The 20,349-nt window shown below is 45.1% G+C and overlaps 1 protein-coding gene across 1 annotated transcript in view; it reads left to right on the top strand.

Annotated features, from left to right (window-relative positions):
- The first annotated feature begins 10,126 nt into the window (after positions 1-10,126).
- GASK1B (golgi associated kinase 1B) overlaps positions 10,127-20,349 on the top strand; it is a 34,758-nt gene continuing 24,535 nt past the window's right edge. Inside the window, 4 exon segments of the mRNA XM_038755054.1 lie at positions 10,127-10,179; positions 10,832-10,958; positions 11,320-11,966; positions 11,968-12,143. Of these exon segments, the coding sequence (XP_038610982.1) occupies positions 10,127-10,179; positions 10,832-10,958; positions 11,320-11,966; positions 11,968-12,143 (1,003 nt within the window).

Raw genomic sequence — 20,349 nt, 5'->3', positions numbered from 1 at the left:
CTTTGGCCAAGTCACTTAACTTCTCTGTGCCTCAGTTACCTCATCTGTAAAATGGGGATTAAGACTGTGAGCCCCACGTGGGACAACCTGTTCACCTTGTATCCTCCCCAGCGCTTAGAACAGTGCTTTGCAAATAGTAAGCGCTTAACAAATGCCATCATTATTATATGGTGAGGAGAAGCAGCATAGAAAAGGTCAGTATGTGCCAGCAGGAACTTTTTTCCTCTTCCTTATGGGCATGGTAAGTTAGGGGACTGATTGATGAGGTAGCCAATATGCAGGTCAAGCAAAAATAAATCTATAGTTTGTATTTCTCAAATTCACTGGATAATCATTAACCCTCAACTGGGCTCTGATCCATTTAATTCTGTGGTATTTTAAAGAAGCTGAAGGACTGAGTAGGTTAAATACCTGTCCCAGCTTTGAATGCAGGATGGGTCTGGGATTTGAACTCTTGAGTTCCTGGTTTCTACTTGAGTTCTCTAAGAGGGTTGGCTTAGCAGAAAAGTGAGTTGGAATGAAGGAGGAGAAAGACCCTTTGATGTGTTCATTTATAATCTTGGTCCGCTGGACCTTTCCAGAGAAATCACAGATACATTTTTTTAAAATGAAAAGTACGAGCAAACTTGGCCTTGTTTCATGTAATCAAGATTCTTCAAAATGTTTTCAAAATGTTTTTTGGTCACTAAACTCTAAAAGACATTTTGCCAAGCCCATTTTCCTTTCATTTTCAAACACTTGTGTTTTTCAGGGGAAAAAGCAGTCCATCTGCTTCTGATTTCTATATTACTGACTGAGTGTTCTTTGCAAGAACTATCTGAGGGCAAAGACATTTTCTCTCTAACTTTTTTCTTTCTCCTCAAGGAAAGACGAGCTGTACTTTGCCAAGTGAAGATGAACTAAAATTCCTACACCCTTTAATTCACTTCCAACCTGGGATTTGAAGACTAAGCTGTTAAAATGTGGGGAAGCTCTCCAGAGCTGTATGATATTTTAGCCAACAAACTAGCACACACTGGATCAGTGCAGGACAAGGCCCTAGGAGAATCTCAGTAAATACTTGATGGTGGGGGAGGTTGGCAGTGTGGAGTAGGTTCAGTACTGTACTAAATGGTTCCCTCAAACCTGAATGAGTTCAGTAGCTCTTAAAGCCTTCATTCCTTTCAAAGGAGAGACTTGAATCCCCAAAGCATACAACTCCAAATTACTCCAAGGCAATGATGACACTCTGCACCCTTCCTGTGGCACTGAAATCCCCTGGTCAGAAAGATATCAGTAGACTGCATTTCCTAATGAAAAGGAACACGAAAATGATGGCATCAGAGAGGCCTCATCTCCATGGATGCAATGAAGTGGAGAGTTGAAGCAATTATCCGGAAGTCATTAGATAATTACTTGATTTTCCACTTTTGCCAAAGAAGCAACCAAGGATATGTTTGTCAAACACTGTACTCTAGATTTATGGTTTATAAATAAATATCTATTCATTCTCCTAGGAGAAACCAGGTGACTTGATCCTTTAAAGGAGAAAGATTGGATAACTTGGTCATGTCTCCCTAGAGTTAGCAGAATTGGAGATTCTTTTTCAAAAGGGGAGGAGTAGGGAGTCACACATAATACAGTAGGGTTTGAATGAACCCTGCTTTAGTGGATGACAACGTCCTTTTCAGAAACAATATTTTGGGGTTGGCTCCCTTCTGGCTGCCCAGAGGCCTGGAAACAATCCATATTTTCCTTCAGCACTTAAATACAAGGAAAAGTAAACACCCAGTCAACCTTATTTTCTCACTGAGATGGAGAGGGCAGTGAGGGATGTGGTGGAGAGTTGGCTGTTCGAAAAGCATTCTGGCTTTTCTAAGGAAGGGGATGAGGAAAAAGACTACCGTCCTCTTGCTCAGAAGTGCAGCATTTCCAGAGGTCCCTAGTGAGTGGCTGGGACCCAGAATGTGTTTGGGGAGAAGGAAGCAAGGCCACTAAGGTATAGTTGTACAAGTCCTGCTGATTAGCAGATTCAATGTCCTCCATTACCACAGCTGTCTGCACTATTTTTGCTTTAAGACAACTCAATCAAACAAGTCTCCTGACTTCCATCAGGCAGTTCTGGGACATGGTGCTATTGTCCTGACATCATAGTGCTGCCCCAAGGAAAGGATACACATTATAAAGAGCTGTGACAAAGAGTCCAACTTTCTGATTGCCCACAAGTGCATAGCTAATACTCTCCTGGCACAAAAAGAGAACTGAACCAACTGATCTCTTCTTTAAAAAGTAATTTTCATGTGAGCGATTTTTACAGCTGAAGAAGCGTAAAATGGAATTGATTCAAAGCCCAAATTCTCACAAAATGTAGCTGAATACACAGCCAAATACTGTAAGTGTACAGTCAATTAAACGACACTGTTGAAAGTGGAGTTCATCCTTCCCTACACTTATCTGGCTGGGAATCTAGATGAAGAGAAAGGGTTTGACTTTAAGCGGTTTAGACTTCAAGTGAACTAAAATGAGTTTCACACTGGAATTTCTCCACTTGGAAAAGAGCACGCTTTCAAGTTTTTTTCTTTTTCCTAATTCTTTCCAATCCCTCTTTTCTGGGTGGAATAAATAAAATCAAATGACCTGTCTGTAAGAATTGAGCCAATGTATTAATTACTGTGATATTTGTTATGTGCTTACTGTGTGCCAAGCACTGTACTAAATGCTGGGAGTATATACAAGATGATCAAGTCCCACTGGGGCTCAGAGTCTATGTAGGAGGGAGAACTGGTATTGAATTCCCATTGTGCAGATGAGGGAAACGAGGCAAAGAGAAGTTAAGTGACTTGCTCAAGGTCACGCAGAAGGCAAATGGTGGAATGGGATTAGAACTCAGGTCCTCTGACATTCAGGCCCCATCCTTTTTCCACTAGGCCACATTGCTTCTCCATGTGTTAGTCTTCGTTCTCTCCATTTCCTTACACTTTCCTCCCACATCTTCTTTCCCAGTTCCTTTTCTTTTCAATTTCCATTTCTCTTTTTCACAGAACCATTAAAAAATAAGGAAAAAGAGGTTTCACGGTCACCTGGTACATTCCCCCGCCTCAGTGCAGAACCCTTCAATTATCTCAATCAGTGAAGGGTTCTTTCTTGGTTTCCATGGCTCTGGGGCTAATTAGTGGCATGTGAGGTACATTCTGATTGATTGATTCTGGGGGCACTCTGACAACCCCTATTTTGCCTCTCACTCTCTCCAAATTATCCTGGTCTTCCTCTCCACGTTTTGCGTTTCTGCTCTTGCGGCACCCCGAACTACTGCTTTTTCCTGCAGAAGCACTCGGTGCTAATGAGGCTGCTGACTTCTGACTTCCATCAGTCGACTAGCTAGTTAGTTGCCTAAAGTATCTTTAAAATCAAAGATACCACAACTTCTTCCTCTAAAGTCCTTTTAGACTGTGAGCCCACTGTTGGGTAGGGACCGTCTCTATATGTTGCCAACTTGTACTTCCCAAGCACTTAGTACAGTGCTCTGCACACAGTAAGCGCTCAATAAATACGATTGATTGATTAAATGGCTGCGAAGTTTGACAGGACATGCCCCGTTTCTCCCCCGGCCCTCCCCAAGGTACACCTTTCCATCTGCTTTATTATTTATCCTCTTATTCTTAGTATTCTTTCCCTCCTTCATTTTAGGTATCTCTCCTTTCCTTCTGGGCTAGAGAAATAGGTTTTTATTTCTCTCTGCTTTATGGTGAGAAGGCCGGTTCTCTGAGGTGAGTCTTGGCATGCTTTAACTCTTTTCTACATAAGCAAGTGAATATGCCTCCGAGGGAAGAGAGATGGCATTTCTCAACTCATCACTTATTTATCTTACTAGTGTTTTCGAACCCAAAAGCCAACGATTTTGAGCCTGTCAACTCCAGAATATTGTGATTTTTATGAGCTTTATCGGCCTGCGGGACACTAGAGGGCGCGCAGCTGTTAGAAATGGGCGGAACGCACAGTACAAACTTGGGAGCTTTTTTGGTTTCGCAATTAAAATAGAAGTTTTGTCTTTTTTTTTTTTAAGTGACACAAGGTTCATACGAGTTTATCTACAACCATTTCACGGGAAACCGATCCTCTCTTCAGTGAGCGAGGTTACAAAAAGGCATCTGAACTGTGCTGAAAAATGTTTGAAATGTGGAGCATACTTGACCCTGAAACGTGGGCTGCTTGCATACTTCAGCCTTTACTGAATTCTGTGCATTAGTGTCAAGACTCGCACTCTTCCCAGAGCAAAGCGTGGGACCAGCAGCATAGGTAAGGTTGCTTCTCACTTTTTCTGATATTGCGTCATTTTTTCTAATATTGCTTCTCACTTTTTCTAATATTTCCAGAAAACTGAGGCCAGTGTTCATTGCATTTTCTTCCAGCTGACTTTGGAGGAAACAAGGGGAATAAAAAGTATTTTTTTGGAGGGGCATGCCTGGGAAAATTAACTTCTTCCAGAGGACAGATCGTTGAACAGCCTAATGAAGTACTTGGATTGCTAAAGATGATAACCTTTAGCGGGGGACCAGCAGAACATAATTCTGAAATAATTTATATAGTCACGCTTGGGGCAGCTACCAAACTAGTTAATGTTGTGTTCCCAAACTAAATGTGACACAATATTTATATCTATATCTAATATGGTTGTACACATTTATTACTCTATTTATTTATTTATTTATCTTACTTGCACATTTCTATCCTATTTATTTTATTTTGTTGGTATGTTTGGTTCTGTTCTCTGTCTCCCCCTTTTAGACTGTGAGCCCACTGTTGGGTAGGGACTGTCTCTATGTGTTGCCAATTTGTACTTCCCAAGCGCTTAGTACAGTGCTCTGCACATAGTAAGCGCTCAATAAATACGATTGATTGATTGATTGATTGATATATATCTATCTATATCTACTGTAGATAGATATAGATAGATAGATATAGTGCCTCGATGCCACTCTGACTCTTTCTCGCCTCATATAATTTTTGAACCTAAAAAGAGAAACATCCGATTTTGTCACATGTTAATGTTTCTCCGCTGGTCCTAGAATTATTTCTTTGGCTTTCAAATGGTAACTCACATTCTCTAATTTTCAACACTCTTTAAGCTTCTCCGTTGAAACTGGACGCTGATACTAATGTGTGGATTTTGTTAAGCGCTTACTAGATGCCAGACACTGTACTAAACGCTGGGGTAGACAGAATATCATCAGCTTGGACAGTCAGTCCCTGTCATACTCTCCCAAGCTCTTAATACAGTGCTCTGCACATAGTAAGTGCTCTTCTCCCCTCTCTCCACCCCACAACACTTCTTCATGTATCTGTAATTTTATTTATTTATATTGATGCCTGTTTACTTGTACTGATGTCTGTCTCTCCCCTGCCCCACGCCTCTAGACTGTGAGCTCGTTGTGGGCAGGGATTGTCTCTCCTTATTGCCGTATTGCAGTTTCCCAAGCGCTTAGTACATTGCTCTAAACAGCACTCAATAATCACTCATGAGCGAATGAATAATAGCACATGATAAGCGCTTACTATTGTGAGGCTTTTTTTGCTGACTCTTGCTCGCCTCACCTGCAGTTTTCAGCTCTTAGTTTATTTATAGAGACTGATCTCTACTTGTCTGCTTGTGTGACCTTGGGCAAGTCACGTAACTTCTCTGTGCCTCAGTGCCCTCATCTGTAAAGTGGGGATGAAGACTGTGAGCCCCACGTGGGACAACCTGATTACCTTGTATCTACCCCAGCGCTTAGAACAGTGCTTGGCCCATAGTAAGCAAATAACAAATACCGCAGTTGACCAGCGTGGCTTAGAAAAGTGCTCAATGCTTAGAACGGTGCGTGGCCCATAGTAAGTGGTTAACAAATACCATTATTATTATTAATAAATTATTATTCATTCGTATTTATTGAGCACCTAATGTGTGCAGAGCACTGTGCTAAGCGCTTGAGAAGTGCAACTCGGCAACAAATAGTGACGGTCCCTACCCAACATACTCCCAATAATTATTGGGAGTCAGAGCGTAGGTTCTAATCCTGACTCCACCACGCATGTGCTGGGTGACCTTGGGCAAGTCACTTCACTTCTCTGCCCCTCAGTGACCTCATCCGTCAAATGGGGATGAAATGGGGGCTCACATGGGACAACCTGATGACCTTGTAAAATAATATGTATATATGTTTGTACATATTTATTACTCTATTTATTTATTTATTTATTTTACTTGTACATATCTATTCTATTTGTTTTATTTTGTTAGTATGTTTGGTTTTGTTCTCTGTCTCCCCCTTTTAGACTGTGAGCCCACTGTTGGGTAGGGACTGTCTCTATATGTTGCCACTTGTACTTCCCAAGCGCTTAGTACAGTGCTCTGCACACAGTAAGCGCTCAATAAATACAATTGATTGATTGATAATAATTATACTATTTGTTAAGCGCTTACTATGTGCCAGTGCTGTTCTAAGCGCTGGGGTAGGTTGTCCCACATGGGGCTCACAGTCTTCACCCCCATTTTCCAGACGAGGGAACTGAGGCCGAGAGAAGTGAAATGACTTGCCCAAAGTCACGCAGCTGATAAGGGGCAAAGTCGGGATTCGAACCCACGAGCTCTGACTCCCAAGCCCGGGCTCTTGTCACTGAGCCACTCTGCTTCTTATAATAATAATGATGGCATTTATTAAGCGCGTACTATGTGCAAATCAATGTTCTAAGCACTCGGGAGGTTACAAGGTGATCAGGTTGTCTCACCGGGGGCTCACAGTTTTCATCCCCATTTTACAGATGAGAGAACTGAGGCCCAGAGAAGTTAAGTAATTTGTCCAAAGTCACACAGAATTAATTCTTCATTAATTACCTCGGCACCTGGAACAGCGCTTGACACATAGTAAGCGCTGAACAATCCCATTAATATTATTATTATGAGGGGGTCGCTAATGAAATGGTTAAGCGACGATACTGCTTCTTCGTGGGGCTCCGGAGACTGTGAGCCCATTGTTGGGTGGGAACTGTCTCTGTTGCCGATTTATACTTCCCAAGCGCTTAGTACAGCGCTTAGCACACAGTAAGAGCCCAATAAATGGAAGCAGCATGGCTCAGTGGAAAGAGCCTGGGTTTGGGAGTCAGAGGTCATGGGTTCTAATTCCGCTCCGCCACACGTGTCTGCTGTGACCTTGGGCAAGTCACTTAACTTCTCTGAGCCTCAGTTCCCTCATCTGTGAAATGGGGATTAATGATAGCGCTCAATAAATACGATTGATGATGATGATGATAGTGTTTGTTAAGCGCTTAGTATGTGTGAAGCGCTTAGAACAGTGCTTTGCACATAGTAAGTGCTTAATAAATGCCATTATAAAAAAAGTCACTGTTCTAAGTGCTGGGGAGGGTACAAGGTGATCAGGTTGTCCCACGGAGGGCTCCCAATCTTCATCCCCATTTTCCAGATGAGGTCACTGAGGCCCAGAGAAGTGAAACGACTTGCCCAGAGTCCCACAGCTGACAAGCGGCGGAGTGGGATTAGAACCCACGACCTCGGACTCCCAAGCCCGGGCTCTTGCCACTGAGCCACGCTGCCCACGTGTGACAACCTGATGACCTTGTTTTCCCCCCAGCGTTTAGAACAGTGCTTGGCACATAGTAAGTGCTTAATAATAATAATAATGATGGCATTTGTTAAGCGCTTACTGTGTGCCAAACACTGTTCTAAGCGCTGGGGAGGATACAAGGTGATCAGGTTGTCCCACGGGGGGCTCACAGTCTTCATCCCCATTTTACAGATGAGGTCACTGAGGCCCAGAGAAGTCGAATGACTTGATCAAAGTCACGCAGCTGACAATTATGTTCCCGACTTGTACTTCCCCAGTGCTTAGTCCAGTGCTGTGCACACAGTAAGCCCTCCAAAAATACGATTGAGTGAATGAACGAATGGGCAGAGCCGGGATAACAAACGCCATTATTAATTAATAAATAATAAATATTAATATATTATAAATTATATTATAATCAATATAATATGTAAATAATTAATAAATAATTTAGAGAAGCAGCGTGGCTCAGTGGAAAGAGCATGGGCTTTGGAGTCAGTGGTCATGGGTTCAAATCCCGGCTCCGCCAACTGTCAACTGTGTGACTTGGGTCAAGTCACTTACTTCTCTGTGCCTTAGTGACCTCATCTGTAAAATGGGGATGAAGACAGTGAGCCCCCCGTGGGACAACCTGATCACCTTGTAATCTCCCCAGCGCTTAGAACAGTGCTTTTCACATAGTAAGCGCATAAATACCACCATTATTGTTATTATATAGTAAGCGCTTAACAAACGCCATTATTACTTCACTTCTCTGTGCCTCACTGACGTCATCTGTAAAATGGGGGTGAAGACAGTGAGCCCCCCGTGGGACAACCTGATCACCTTGTAACCTCCCCAGCGCTTGGAACAGTGCTTTGCACATAGTAAGCGCTTAACAAATACCACCATTATTATTATATAGTAAGCGCTTAAGAAACAGCATTATCACTTCACTTCTCTGTGCCTCACTGACCTCATCTGTAAAATGGGGGTGAAGATTGTGACCCCCCTCCGAAGGACAACCTGATCACCTTGTAATCTCCCCAGCGCTTGGAACAGTGCTTTGCACATAGTAAGCGCTTAACAAATACCACCATTATTATTATATAGTAAGCGCTTAACAAACAGCATTATCACTTCACTTCTCTGTGCCTCACTGACCTCGTCTGTAAAATGGGGGTGAAGACTGTAACCCCCCCCCCCCCCCGCCCGAAGGACAACGTTATCACCTTGTAATCTCCCCAGCGCTTGGAACAGTGCTTTGCACATAGTAAGCGCTTAACAAATACCACCATTATTATTATATAGTAAGCGCCTAACAGTAAGCCCTTTATTTTACTTGTACATTTCTATTCTATTTATTTTATTTTGTTAATATGTTTGGTTTTGTTCTCTGTCTCCCCCTTTTAGACTGTGAGCCCACTGTTGGGTAGGGACTGTCTCTATATGTTGCCAACCTGTACTTCCCAAGCGCTTAGTACAGTGCTCTGCACATAGTAAGCGCTTAGTAAATACGATTGATGATGATGATGATCCCCTCAGTGGAAAGAGCATGGGCTTTGGAGTCAGAGGTCCTGGGTTCGAATCCCGGCTCCACCAATTGTCAGCTGTGTGACTTTGGGCAAGTCGCTTAACTTCTCTGTGCCTCAGTTACCTCATCTGCAAAATGGGGATGAAGACTGTGAGCCCCATGTGGGAAAACCCGATCACCTTGTAACCTCCCCAGCGCTTAGAACAGTGCTTTGCACGTAGTAAGCGCTTAATAAATGCCATTATTATCATCCCCTCAGAATTAACCGTTTTCCATTTATTCTCAGACAGAGGCGACTCCCGCCCGCCCCCAACCCCGAGGTGCCCGCCGAGCGTTGTGCGGGGGAAAGCGTCGGAGTGGTGAAGGCGGCCGTCCAGTACATCCCCTCAGTGGAAAGAGCATGGGCTTTGGAGTCAGAGGTCCTGCGTTCGAATCCTGGCTCCACCAATTGTCAGCTGTGTGACTTTGGGCAAGTCGCTTAACTTCTCTGGGCCTCAGTTACCTCATCTGTAAAATGGGGATTAAGACTGTGAGCCCCATGTGGGAAAACCTGGTCACCTGGTAACCTCCCCAGCGCTTAGAACAGTGCTTTGCACATAGTAAGCGCTTAATAAATGCCATTATTATTATTATTCCCTCAGAATTAACCGTTTTCCATTTATTCTCAGACAGAGGCGACTCCCGCCCGCCCCCAACCCTGAAGTGCCCGCCGAGTGAAGCGTCGGAGTGGTGAAGGCGGCCGTCCAGTACATCCCCTCAGTGGGAAGAGCCTGGGCTTTGGAGTCAGAGGTCCTGGGTTTGAATCCCGGCTCCACCAATTGTCAGCTGTGTGACTTTGGGCAAGTCACTTAACTTCTCTGTGCCTCAGTTACCTCATCTGTAAAATGGGGTTGAAGACTGTGAGCCCCATGTGGGAAAACCTGATCACCTTGTAACCTCCCCAGCGCTTAGAACAGTGCTTTGCACGTAGTAAGCGCTTAATAAATGCCATTATTATTATTATTATTATCCCCTCAGAATTAACCGTTTTCCATTTATGCTCAGACAGAGGCGACTCCCGTCCGCCCCCAACCCCGAAGTGCCCGCCGAGTGAAGCGTCGGAGTGGTGAAGGCGGCCGTCCAGTACATCGCCTCGGAGCCGGCGGAGGCGGCCGTCCAGTACACCCCCTCAGTGGAAAGAGCCCGGACTTTGGAGTCAGAAGTCCTGGATTCGAATCCCGACCCCACCAATCGTCAGCTGTGTGACTTTGGGCAAGTCTCCCATCCCTTCCCCACAGCACCTGTATATATGTATATAGGGTTGTACATATTTATTACTCTATTTATTTATTTATTTTACTTGTACATATCGATCCTATTTATTTTATTTTGTTAGTATGTTTGGTTTTGTTCCCTGCCTCCCCCTTTTAGACTGTGAGCCCACTGTTGGGTAGGGACTGTCTCTATATGTTGCCAATTTGTACTTCCCAAGCGCTTAGTACAGTGCTCTGCACATAGTAAGCGCTCAATAAATACGATTGATGATGATGATGATGATGATGAAGTCACTTAACTTCTCTGTGCCTCAGTTACCTCATCTGCAAAATGGGGATTAAGGCTGTGAGCCCCATGTGGGAAAACCTGATCACCTTGTAACCTCCCCAGCGCTTAGAACAGTGCTTTGCACGTAGTAAGCGCTTAATAAATGCCATTATTATTATTATTATTCCCTCAGAATTAACCGTTTTCCGTTTCTTCTCAGACAGAGGCGACTCCCGCCCGCCCCCAACCCCGAGGTGCCCGCCGAGCGAAGCGTCGGAGTGGTGAAGGCGGCCGTCCAGTACATCGCCTCGGAGCCGGTGGAGGCGGCCGTCCAGTACATCCCCTCAGTGGAAAGAGCCCGGGCTTTGGAGTCAGAGGTCCTGCGTTCGAATCCCGGCCCCACCAATCGTCAGCTGTGTGACTTTGGGCAAGTCGCTTAACTTCTCTGGGCCTCAGTTACCTCATCTGCAAAATGGGGATAATAATAATAATAATAATGGCATTTACTAAGCGCTTACTATGGGATGAAGACTGTGAGCCCCAAGTGGGAAAACCTGATCACCTTGTAACCTCCCCTGCGCTTAGAACAGTGCTTTGCACGTAGTAAGCGCTTAATAAATGCTATTATTATTATTATCATCATCCCCTCAGAATTAACCGTTTTCCATTTATTCCCAGAGTTGACTCCCGCCCTCCCCCAACCCCGAGGTGCCCGCCGAGCGAAGCGTCGGAGTGGTGAAGGCGGCCGTCCAGTACATCGCCTCGGAGCCGGCGGAGGCGGCCGTCCGAAGCGCTCAGTACAGTGCTCTGCCCACCGTGAGCGCTCAACAACTCCGACCGAGTGATTCCCCTCAGAGCCGGTGGAGGCGGGTCGGGGATGGGCGCATGCGCGCGGCGGCGATGAGCGTCGCGGGGCGGCCCCTGGGCCGGAGGCCCCTGGCGCTGGCGGCCGGCGCAGGCGCGCTGTACGTGGGCTGCCTGCTGCACCTGCTGGGCCGCGCGCCGGCCCCGCCCGAGACGCCCTCCCTGGGGCGCCCCCTGCAGGCCGCCCCCTCGCCGCCGCCGGCCCCCAACGTGGTGTACATCACGCTGCGCGCGCAGCGCCGCCGGCCCGCCAACCTACGGGGCACGGTGAGGCCCAAGCGGCGCGAGAAGCGGCGGGGGGCGGTGGTGGTGGGGCTGACGGGCGCCCCCTGGAGGCCGGCGCGGGGCCCGCGCGAGAGCGGGATCCGGCTGGCCAGCGGGCGCGCCCCCTCGTGGCTGAGCGGCGCCGACGTGGGCGGGCTGCGCTGGCTGGCCGACGCCCCCCTGGACCAGCTGGGCCGGGGGAGCCCCAACAGTAGCCCCGGGAGGAGGAGGAGCAACAACAGTAGCCCCCCCCGGACCCCCCTGCGGCCCGGGCCGAGGCCCCTGCGCCCTGTTCAAGCAGCCCCTGGACATGAGCGAGGTGTTCGCCTTCCACCTGGACCGCATCCTGGGGCTCAACAGGACCCTGCCCTCCGTCGGCAGGAGGGCCCCCTCCTTCAGCCCAGGTAACCCACGGCAACCGCCCTTTGGGACCCTCATCATCATCATCATCATCATCATAATGATGGCATTTATTCATCAAGCAATCAATCGTATTTATTGAGCGCTTACCGTGTGCAGCGCACTGTACCAAGCGCTTGGGAAGTACACGTTGGCAACACACAAAGACGGGCCCTACCCTACAACATCATCATCATCAATCGTATTTATTGAGCGCTTACTATGTGCAGAGCACTGTACTAAGCGCTTGGGAAGTACAAATTGGCAACATACAGAGACAGTCCCTACCCAACAGTGGGCCCACAGTCTAAAAGGGGGAGACGGAGAACAAAACCAAACAGACTAACAAAATAAAATAAATAGAATAGATCTGTACAAGTAAAATAAATAGAGTAAAAAATATGTACAAACATGTGTGCATAGGTACAGGTGCTGTGGGGAAGGGAAGGAGGTAAGATGGGGGGGATGGAGGGGGGTTACTATGGAGGGGGGTTAATCAATCAATCGTATTTATTGAGCGCTTACTGTGTGCAGAGCGCTGTACTAAGCGCTTGGGAAGTCCAAGTTGGCAACATAGAGAGACAGTCCCTACCCAGCAGGGGGCTCACAGTCTAAAAGGGGGAGACGGAGAACAAAACCAAACAGACTAACAAAATAAAATAAGTAGAATAGATATGTACAAGTTAAAAATAAATAAATAGAGTAATAAATACATACAAACATATGTGCATATGTACAGGTGCTGTGGGGAAGGGAAGGAGGTAAGATGGGGGGGATGGAGAGGGGGTTACTATGGAGAGGGGGTTAATCCATCAATCAATCGTATTTATTGAGCGCTTACTGTGTGCAGCGCACTGTACTAAGCACTTGGGAAGTCCAAGTTGGCAACATAGAGAGGCAGTCCCTACCCAACAGGGGGCTCACAGTCCAAAAGGGGGAGACGGAGAACAACGCCAAACATACTAACAAAATAAAATAAATAGAATAGATACGTACAAGTAAAATAAATAAATAGAGTAATAAATATGTACAAACATACATATATACAGGTGCTGTGGGGAAGGGAAGGAGGTAAGATGGGGGATGGAGAGGGGGTTAAGCGCTTACTATGTGCAAAACACTGTTCTAAGCGCTGAAAAATAAGCGCTTACTATGTGCAAAGCGCCGTTCTAAGCGCCGGGAAGGTTACAAGGTGATCAGGTTGTCCCTCGGCGGGCTCACAGTCTTCATCCCCATTTTACAGATGAGGTAATTGTGGCCCAGAGAAGTGAAGTGACTTGCCCAAAGTCACACAGCTGACAGTCAGCAGAGCCGGGGTTTGAACTCATGGCCTCTGACTCCAAAGCCCGTGCTCTTTCCACTGAGCCACGCTGCTTCTCTACTACTAATACTAATAATGGCATTTAAGCGCTTACTACGTGCAAAGCACTGTTCTAAGCGCTGGGGGGGGGGATACAATGTGATCAAGTTGTCCCACGTAGGGCTCACAGTCTTAATTCCCATTTATACAGATGAGGTAACTGAGGCTCAGAGAAGTTAAGTGACTTGCCCAAGGTCACACAGCAGACTTGTGGTGGAGTTGGGATTCGAACCCACGACCTCTGACTCCAAAGCCCGGGCTTTTTCCACTGAGCCACGCTGCTTCTCTTATCTCTTCTCTCATAATAATAATGACATTTATTAAGCGCTTACTATGTGCAAAGCACTGTTCGAAGCGCTGGGGAGTTTACAAAGTGATCAGGTGGTCCCACGGGGGGGCTAACACTCTTCATCCCCATTTTACAGATGAGGGAACTGAGGCCCAGAGAAGTGAAGTGACATGCCCAAAGTCACACAGCTGACAAGTGGCGGAGCCGGGATTTGAACCCATGACCTCTGACTCCAAAGCCCGGGCTCTTTCCGCTGAGCCATGCTGCTTCCTTGTGCCCACTTATTCTTATAATGACATTTATTAAGCGCTTACTACGTGCAAAGCAATCTTTGGGACCAGCCCCTCCTTGCGCCAACTTATTCTTATAATGGCATTTATTAAGCGCTTACCATGTGCAAAGCAATCAATCAATCAGTCATATTGGTTGAGTGCTTACTGTGTGCAGAGCACTGTGCTAAGCACTTGGGAAGCCCAAGGTGGCAACTATTAAGTGCTTACTATGTGCAAAGCAATCAGTCAATCAGTCATATTGGTTGAGTGCTTACTTTGTGCAGAGCACTGTGCTAAGCACTTGGGAAGTCCAAGTTGGCAACATATAGAGACTGTCCCTACCCAGCAGTGGACTCACAGTCTAGAAGGGGGGACAGACAACAAAACCAAACATAGTAACAAAATAAAATAAATAGAATAGATATAATAATAATAATGGCATTTATTAAGCACTTACTATGTGCAAAGCACTGTTCTAAGCACTGGGGAAGTTACAAGGTGATCAAGTTGTCCCATGTGGGGCTCACAGTCTTCATCCTCATTTTACAGATGAGGCAACTGAGGCCCAGAGAAGTTAAGTGACTTGCCCAAAGTCACACAACTGACAATTGGCGGAGCTGGGGTTTGAACCCATGACCTCTGACTCCAAAGCCCAAAGCTCCAAAGCCCTCTTTCCACTGAGCCATGCTGCTTCTCTCACAAGGAAAATAGATAATCAATCAATCAATCAATCGTATTGAGTGCTTACTGTATGCAGAGCACTGTACTAAGCGCTTGGGAAGTACAAGTTGGCAACATATAGAGACGGTCCCTACCCAACAGTGGGCTCACCGTCTAGAAGGGGGAGACAGAGAACAAAACCAAACATACTAACAAAATAAAATAAATAGAATAGATATGTACAAGTAAAATAAATAAATAAATAAATAGAGTAATAAATATGTACAAGCATATATACATATATACAGGTGCTGTGGGGAAGGGAAGGAGGTAGGATGGGGGATGGAGAGGGGGACGAGGGGGAGAGGAAGGAAGGGGCTCAATCAGGAAGGGGTTTAAAGCAATCAATCAGTTGTATTGGTTGAGCGCTTACTGTGTGCAGAGCTCTGTGCTAAGCGCTTGGGAAGTCCAAGTTGGCAACATATAGAAACGGGCCCTACCCAACAACGGGCTCACAGTCTAGAAGGGGGAGACAGGCAACAAAATGAAACATGTAGACACGTGTCAAAGTTGTCAGAACAAATAGAATTAAAGCTATATGCACATCATTAACAAAATAGGATAGTAAATATGTACAGGTAAAATAAATAGAGTAATAAATCTGTACAAATATATATACAAATGCTGTTCTAAGTGCTGGGGTATCAGGTTGTCCCACATGGGGCTCACAGTCTTCATCCCCAGTTTCCAGATGAGGTCACTGAGGCCCAGACAAGTCAAGTGGCTTGCCCAAAGTCACACAGCGGCCCTCCGTCCTGGATCCTGCAGGGGTTGGAGGACTGTCTCTATATGTTGCCAACCTGTACTTCCCAAGCGCTTAGTACAGTGCTCTGCACACAGTAAGCGCTCAGTAAATACGATTGATGATGATGATGATACTCGTATCCCTAAGAGGGTGACAGCTGGGCCCAGCTGGGCTCCAAGAAGAGACCTGAGAGCTGTGAGAGTTTCGCTCTGTAGCAAAGCGGAGAGAAAAATCCTCTTTATGAAAACTTTTTAAAACATTGTCAGCTGCTCTGGTCAGGGCCCCAGGCCCATGAAGTGCCTAGGGGTGAAAGGAACTCAGAAGAGTCCGCTCTGTAAAGAAGCTGAGACATTTCTTGGTTTCTAGTCTTTGCAGTTGGATGGATGATCTGAAATTTCACAGGTCAAAGGTAGGGAGTATTTGTCCTATTGTTTTCACAACTCTCTGCTAACAGTCAACTCCCTGGCTACACTTTGTAGAGAGGGTTTTGTTTTATTGGGGGTTGACTGGTACCATCCTGCACCTGTATATATGTATATATGTTTGTACATATTTGTTACTCTAATTATTTTACTTGTACATATCTATTCTATTTATTTTATTTTGTTAGTATGTTTGGTTTTGTTCTTTGTCTCCCCCTTTTAGACTGTAAGCCCACTGTTGGGTAGGGACTGTCTCTATATGTTGCCAACTTGTACTTCCCAAGCGCTTAGTACAGTGCCCTGCACACAGTAAGCGCTCAATAAATATGATTGTTGATGATGATGATCCTGTTGTACCGTATCAATGTAAATTGGCACATCTAAATCCAGGGGAATCAGTCAGTCATATTTAAAAAGTGATTACTCATGTGGAGCACTATACAAAGTGCTTGGGAGAATGCACTATATCAGAGATGGTAAAAATGCCCCCTTCCCACAAGGAGCTCACAGTCTAGAATCTCGCTGGGGCCTCTATATCCTCATCTCCAGCGCTTAGAACAGTGCTTTGCACATAGGAAGCGCTTAATAAATACCATTATTATTATTATTATTATTAGAAGGGGAGGCTGACGTTAATGTAAATAAATTATAGTACGTAATAAATGCTCGGGGGCTGAAGGTGGGGTGAATAGAGGGTGAAATCCAAGTGCAAGAGTGACGCAGAAGGCTTTGAAGGTGGAGAGAGTGATCTTCAGTTGGATATGAAGGGGGAAGGAGTTCCAAGTCAGAGGCAGAACGCGGGTGAGGGTTCAGAGGCGAGTCAGCACCCAATCCTTACAAACATTCATTCAATCGTATTTATTGAGCGCTTACTGTGTGCAGAGCACTGTACTAAGCACTTGGGAAGTACAAGTCGCCAACGTATAGAGACGGTCCCTACCCAACAACGGGCTCACAGTCTAGAAGACGGGCTCACAGTCTAGAATCCAACAGGAAACATCCTGTTGCCCCTGTTGGATTCAGAAGTCTGAGCTTGGGTGAGGCCGTTGACAGCTCTGATCCAATAATACTATTTCCTGTGTCCTTATCTTCATATAAGACTCCGGGTGTAGGAGATTTTTGATCTTGTCAATGTCTGTGAAGAGATAGAATTGCAAATAGCAGTCAGAATTCACCTGCCTAGGATTATCAACAAGTCTTATTCCAAGAATGTGTCTTTGGCTTTAGGCAGCCACAGGTATCAGTCAGTGGGAAACTATCAATATTTAAATAAATGATTGTCCTTCCACTTTTTCCACTTCCACTTGGTTTTTTTAAAAATTGAAATCCTGAATGGCCAATATGGGATTTTTTTTTTCTGTTTGCAGAGGGGAAAAATTGCATATTCATTCATTCATTCATTCAATCGTATTTATTAAGCGCTTACTGTGTGCAGAGCACTGTACTAAGCGCTTGGAAAATACAAGTTGGCGACGTATAGAGATGGTCCCTACCCAACAACCGGCTCACAGTCTAGAAGGGGGAGACACTCAACAAAACAAAATGTGCGGACAGGTGTCAAGTCGTCAGAATAAATGTAATTAAAGCTAAATGCACATCATTAACCAAATAAATAGAATAGTAAATATGTATAAGTAAAATAAATAGAGTAATAAATCTGTACATGCATATATACAGGTGCTGTGGGGAGGGGAAGGAGGTAGGGCGGGGGGATGGGGAAGAGGAGAGGAAAAGGGGGGCTCAGTCTGGGAAGGCCTCCTGGAGGAGGTGAGCTCTCAGTCGGGCTTTGAAGGGAGGAAGAGAGCTAGCTTGGCAGATGTGTGGAGGGAGGGCATTACGGGCCAGGGGGAGGACGTGGGCTGGGGGTCGATCGCGGGACAGGCGAGAATGAGGTACAGTGAGGAGCATAATAAGCTGGTACAATTCCATCTTGATGGTCACAACTACAACTATTTCAAACTACCCATTTACTCACACAGTTGTCTCCACTGCATAATTCTTCTCCTTTCCTTTCCTTTTCTTCTCCTCTAGTTTTCGAGAAGGAAATAAAAGATTATTTTTGTAAGAAGTGATAGTGGCACCCACTGAGGTAAGAAGAACAGATGAGTTAGAACGCACTGGAGGCAGATACAGGCTCGCGCTGGGGAGATTTTTTTTTCTTTGAGAAATTGAGATTCAGGGAAGGGAGGGGAGGGTTAATTCTTGAGTGTCTTACTATGTGCAGGGTTTAGAGGAATGCAGTAGACACAAACTCAAATGCCTCTACCTTTCTCCTTTCTTTCCTCCATTTCTTTTTTTTCTCCCTAGACTGTGAGATTTATGTGGAACGGGTACCGTATCCGATCTGATTATCTTTTATATGCACCAGGGCTTAGTACACAATAGCAAATATTAAACTGTAAATAAAAACTACAGTTATCATTATTATTATTATCATTGTTGTTATTATCCTTCCCCACTTTGCTGATGGCTTGAATTCTTACGTGACCTTCCCCTGTGTTGGTGTGGCGAAAAGTGGTTATTTTTATCCCACAGTTCTCTGCCCCAACTTCAGTCAGGGTGTGTAGTGAAAAGTGGTTATTTTTATCCCCAAGTTCTCTGCCCCAACTTCAGTCAAGGTGTGTAGCTAGATCACTGTAATAGTTGACGTGGCATGATGACACATCAGTGGCTTTAAGGTTTAGAGGTTCCTGGAAAATCTCAGTACCCATGGAACAACTCAGAGTTGGGCAAGGATTATAGAGGCCATCAACACTGAAAAATGATTTTGTTTGGAATGCCATGAGAAACATTATCAGATTTTTTTTTAAATGTTTTCATAGAACACCAAAATCTAACCTCTTGTGCTTTAAGCCCAGATGGGGATTGTCTTGGTCCATTCCTAGTCTGGCTCAATATAGCTTTGGCTAATTGTCCTTTTCTTCCATCTTCAACCGCTCACTCTCCACTGGTTTCTTCCCCTCTGCCTTCAAACATGCCCATGTCTCTCCCATCCTAAAAAAACCCTCTCTTGACCCCACCTCACCTTCTAGTTATCGCCCCATATCCCTCCTACCATTCCTTTCCAAACTCCTGCCTTCAGGACATCTCCATCTGGACATCTCCATCTCCATCTACAGAACCTGAATATGTGTATATATTTTTGTACATATTTATTACTCTATTTATCTTGTACATATCTATTCTATTTATTTTATTTTGTTAGTATGTTTGGTTTTGTTCTCTGTCTCCCCCTTCTAGACTGTGAGCCTGCTGTTGGGTAGGGACTGTCTCTATGTGCTGCCGACTTGTACTTCCCAAGCGCTTAGTACAATGCTCTGCACACAGTAAGCGCTCAGTAAATACGATTGATTGATTTAGGAAAGGAAAAGCTGAGTTGGATAGACCATGGACCTGGAGTCAGAAGGATCTGGGTTCTAGTGCTGCTTCCGCTACTTGTCTCCTGTGTGACCTTGGGCAAGTCACTAAACTTCTCTGTGTCTGTTATCTCATCTGTAAAATGGAGATTAAGACTTTGAGCCCCACGTGAGACAGGGACTTTGTCCAACCTGATAAGCTTGTATCTACCCCAATGCTTAGTACAGTACCTGGCATATAGTAAGCACTTAACAAATCCCATAAAAAAAAGGAAAATTAGATGCTAGAGGGATTAGGCTATATTGAAAGAACCATTTGCCAGATTGATGTTTATTTTGCGATGCTGACAGCCACTCAGTGATTTAAAAAAAATGTTTTAAAAATAGCCTGAACTTTAAGAGAGCCAAAGCAGGAGATGACCTTGGATGATTGAAAAACCGGAAGAAAGCACTGTGATCCGAGTTAGTAGCACTGCTAAGCTTCCCCCAGTAGCCTGTACAACAATGGGAATAGATCTCAGGGGACACCATTCTGATGGCTTTAATGTGTTTGCATTATTATTCATGCCCAGCCCCAAAGATATGATCTATGTGTTTTATTTTTAGGATGTTTTATGGCCATTGGGCCATCATAATGAGTGAACGTAGCCAAGTTCCAGGAATTCTGTATGTCAAGGCTGCTCCGATGACAGATTACAAGAAGTAGCAGCTTCCATTGAGACACACTATGGGATCCTAGCTGCTCACTATTTTCCAACCGGCAATATTTTTTACTTATTATTGAGGAGAAGAAAGACGATCATAGTTTTTTTCCCTTTTCTATAGTTGGGTAGGTTCAAAGTTTTCATAAATATGATTGATTGAATGAGTAACGATCAATCAATCACTCTTGTTGCGTGCTTACTATGTGCAGAGCACTGTACTACTGTTTGGATAGTACAGTATAGCAGAATTGGTAGAAAGGTCATCACCAATAGAGTTGTGTCTGAGCCATATGATGGTTTATTGATAAATATCCCCCTATGAGTTTCGGGTATGAACCATATA

This window comes from Tachyglossus aculeatus, chromosome 12, assembly GCF_015852505.1.
Source record: "Tachyglossus aculeatus isolate mTacAcu1 chromosome 12, mTacAcu1.pri, whole genome shotgun sequence".
NCBI lineage: Eukaryota > Metazoa > Chordata > Mammalia > Monotremata > Tachyglossidae > Tachyglossus > Tachyglossus aculeatus.
The sequence above is the reverse complement of the archived record's forward strand: the minus strand, read 5'-3'. Positions and strand labels throughout refer to the sequence as shown.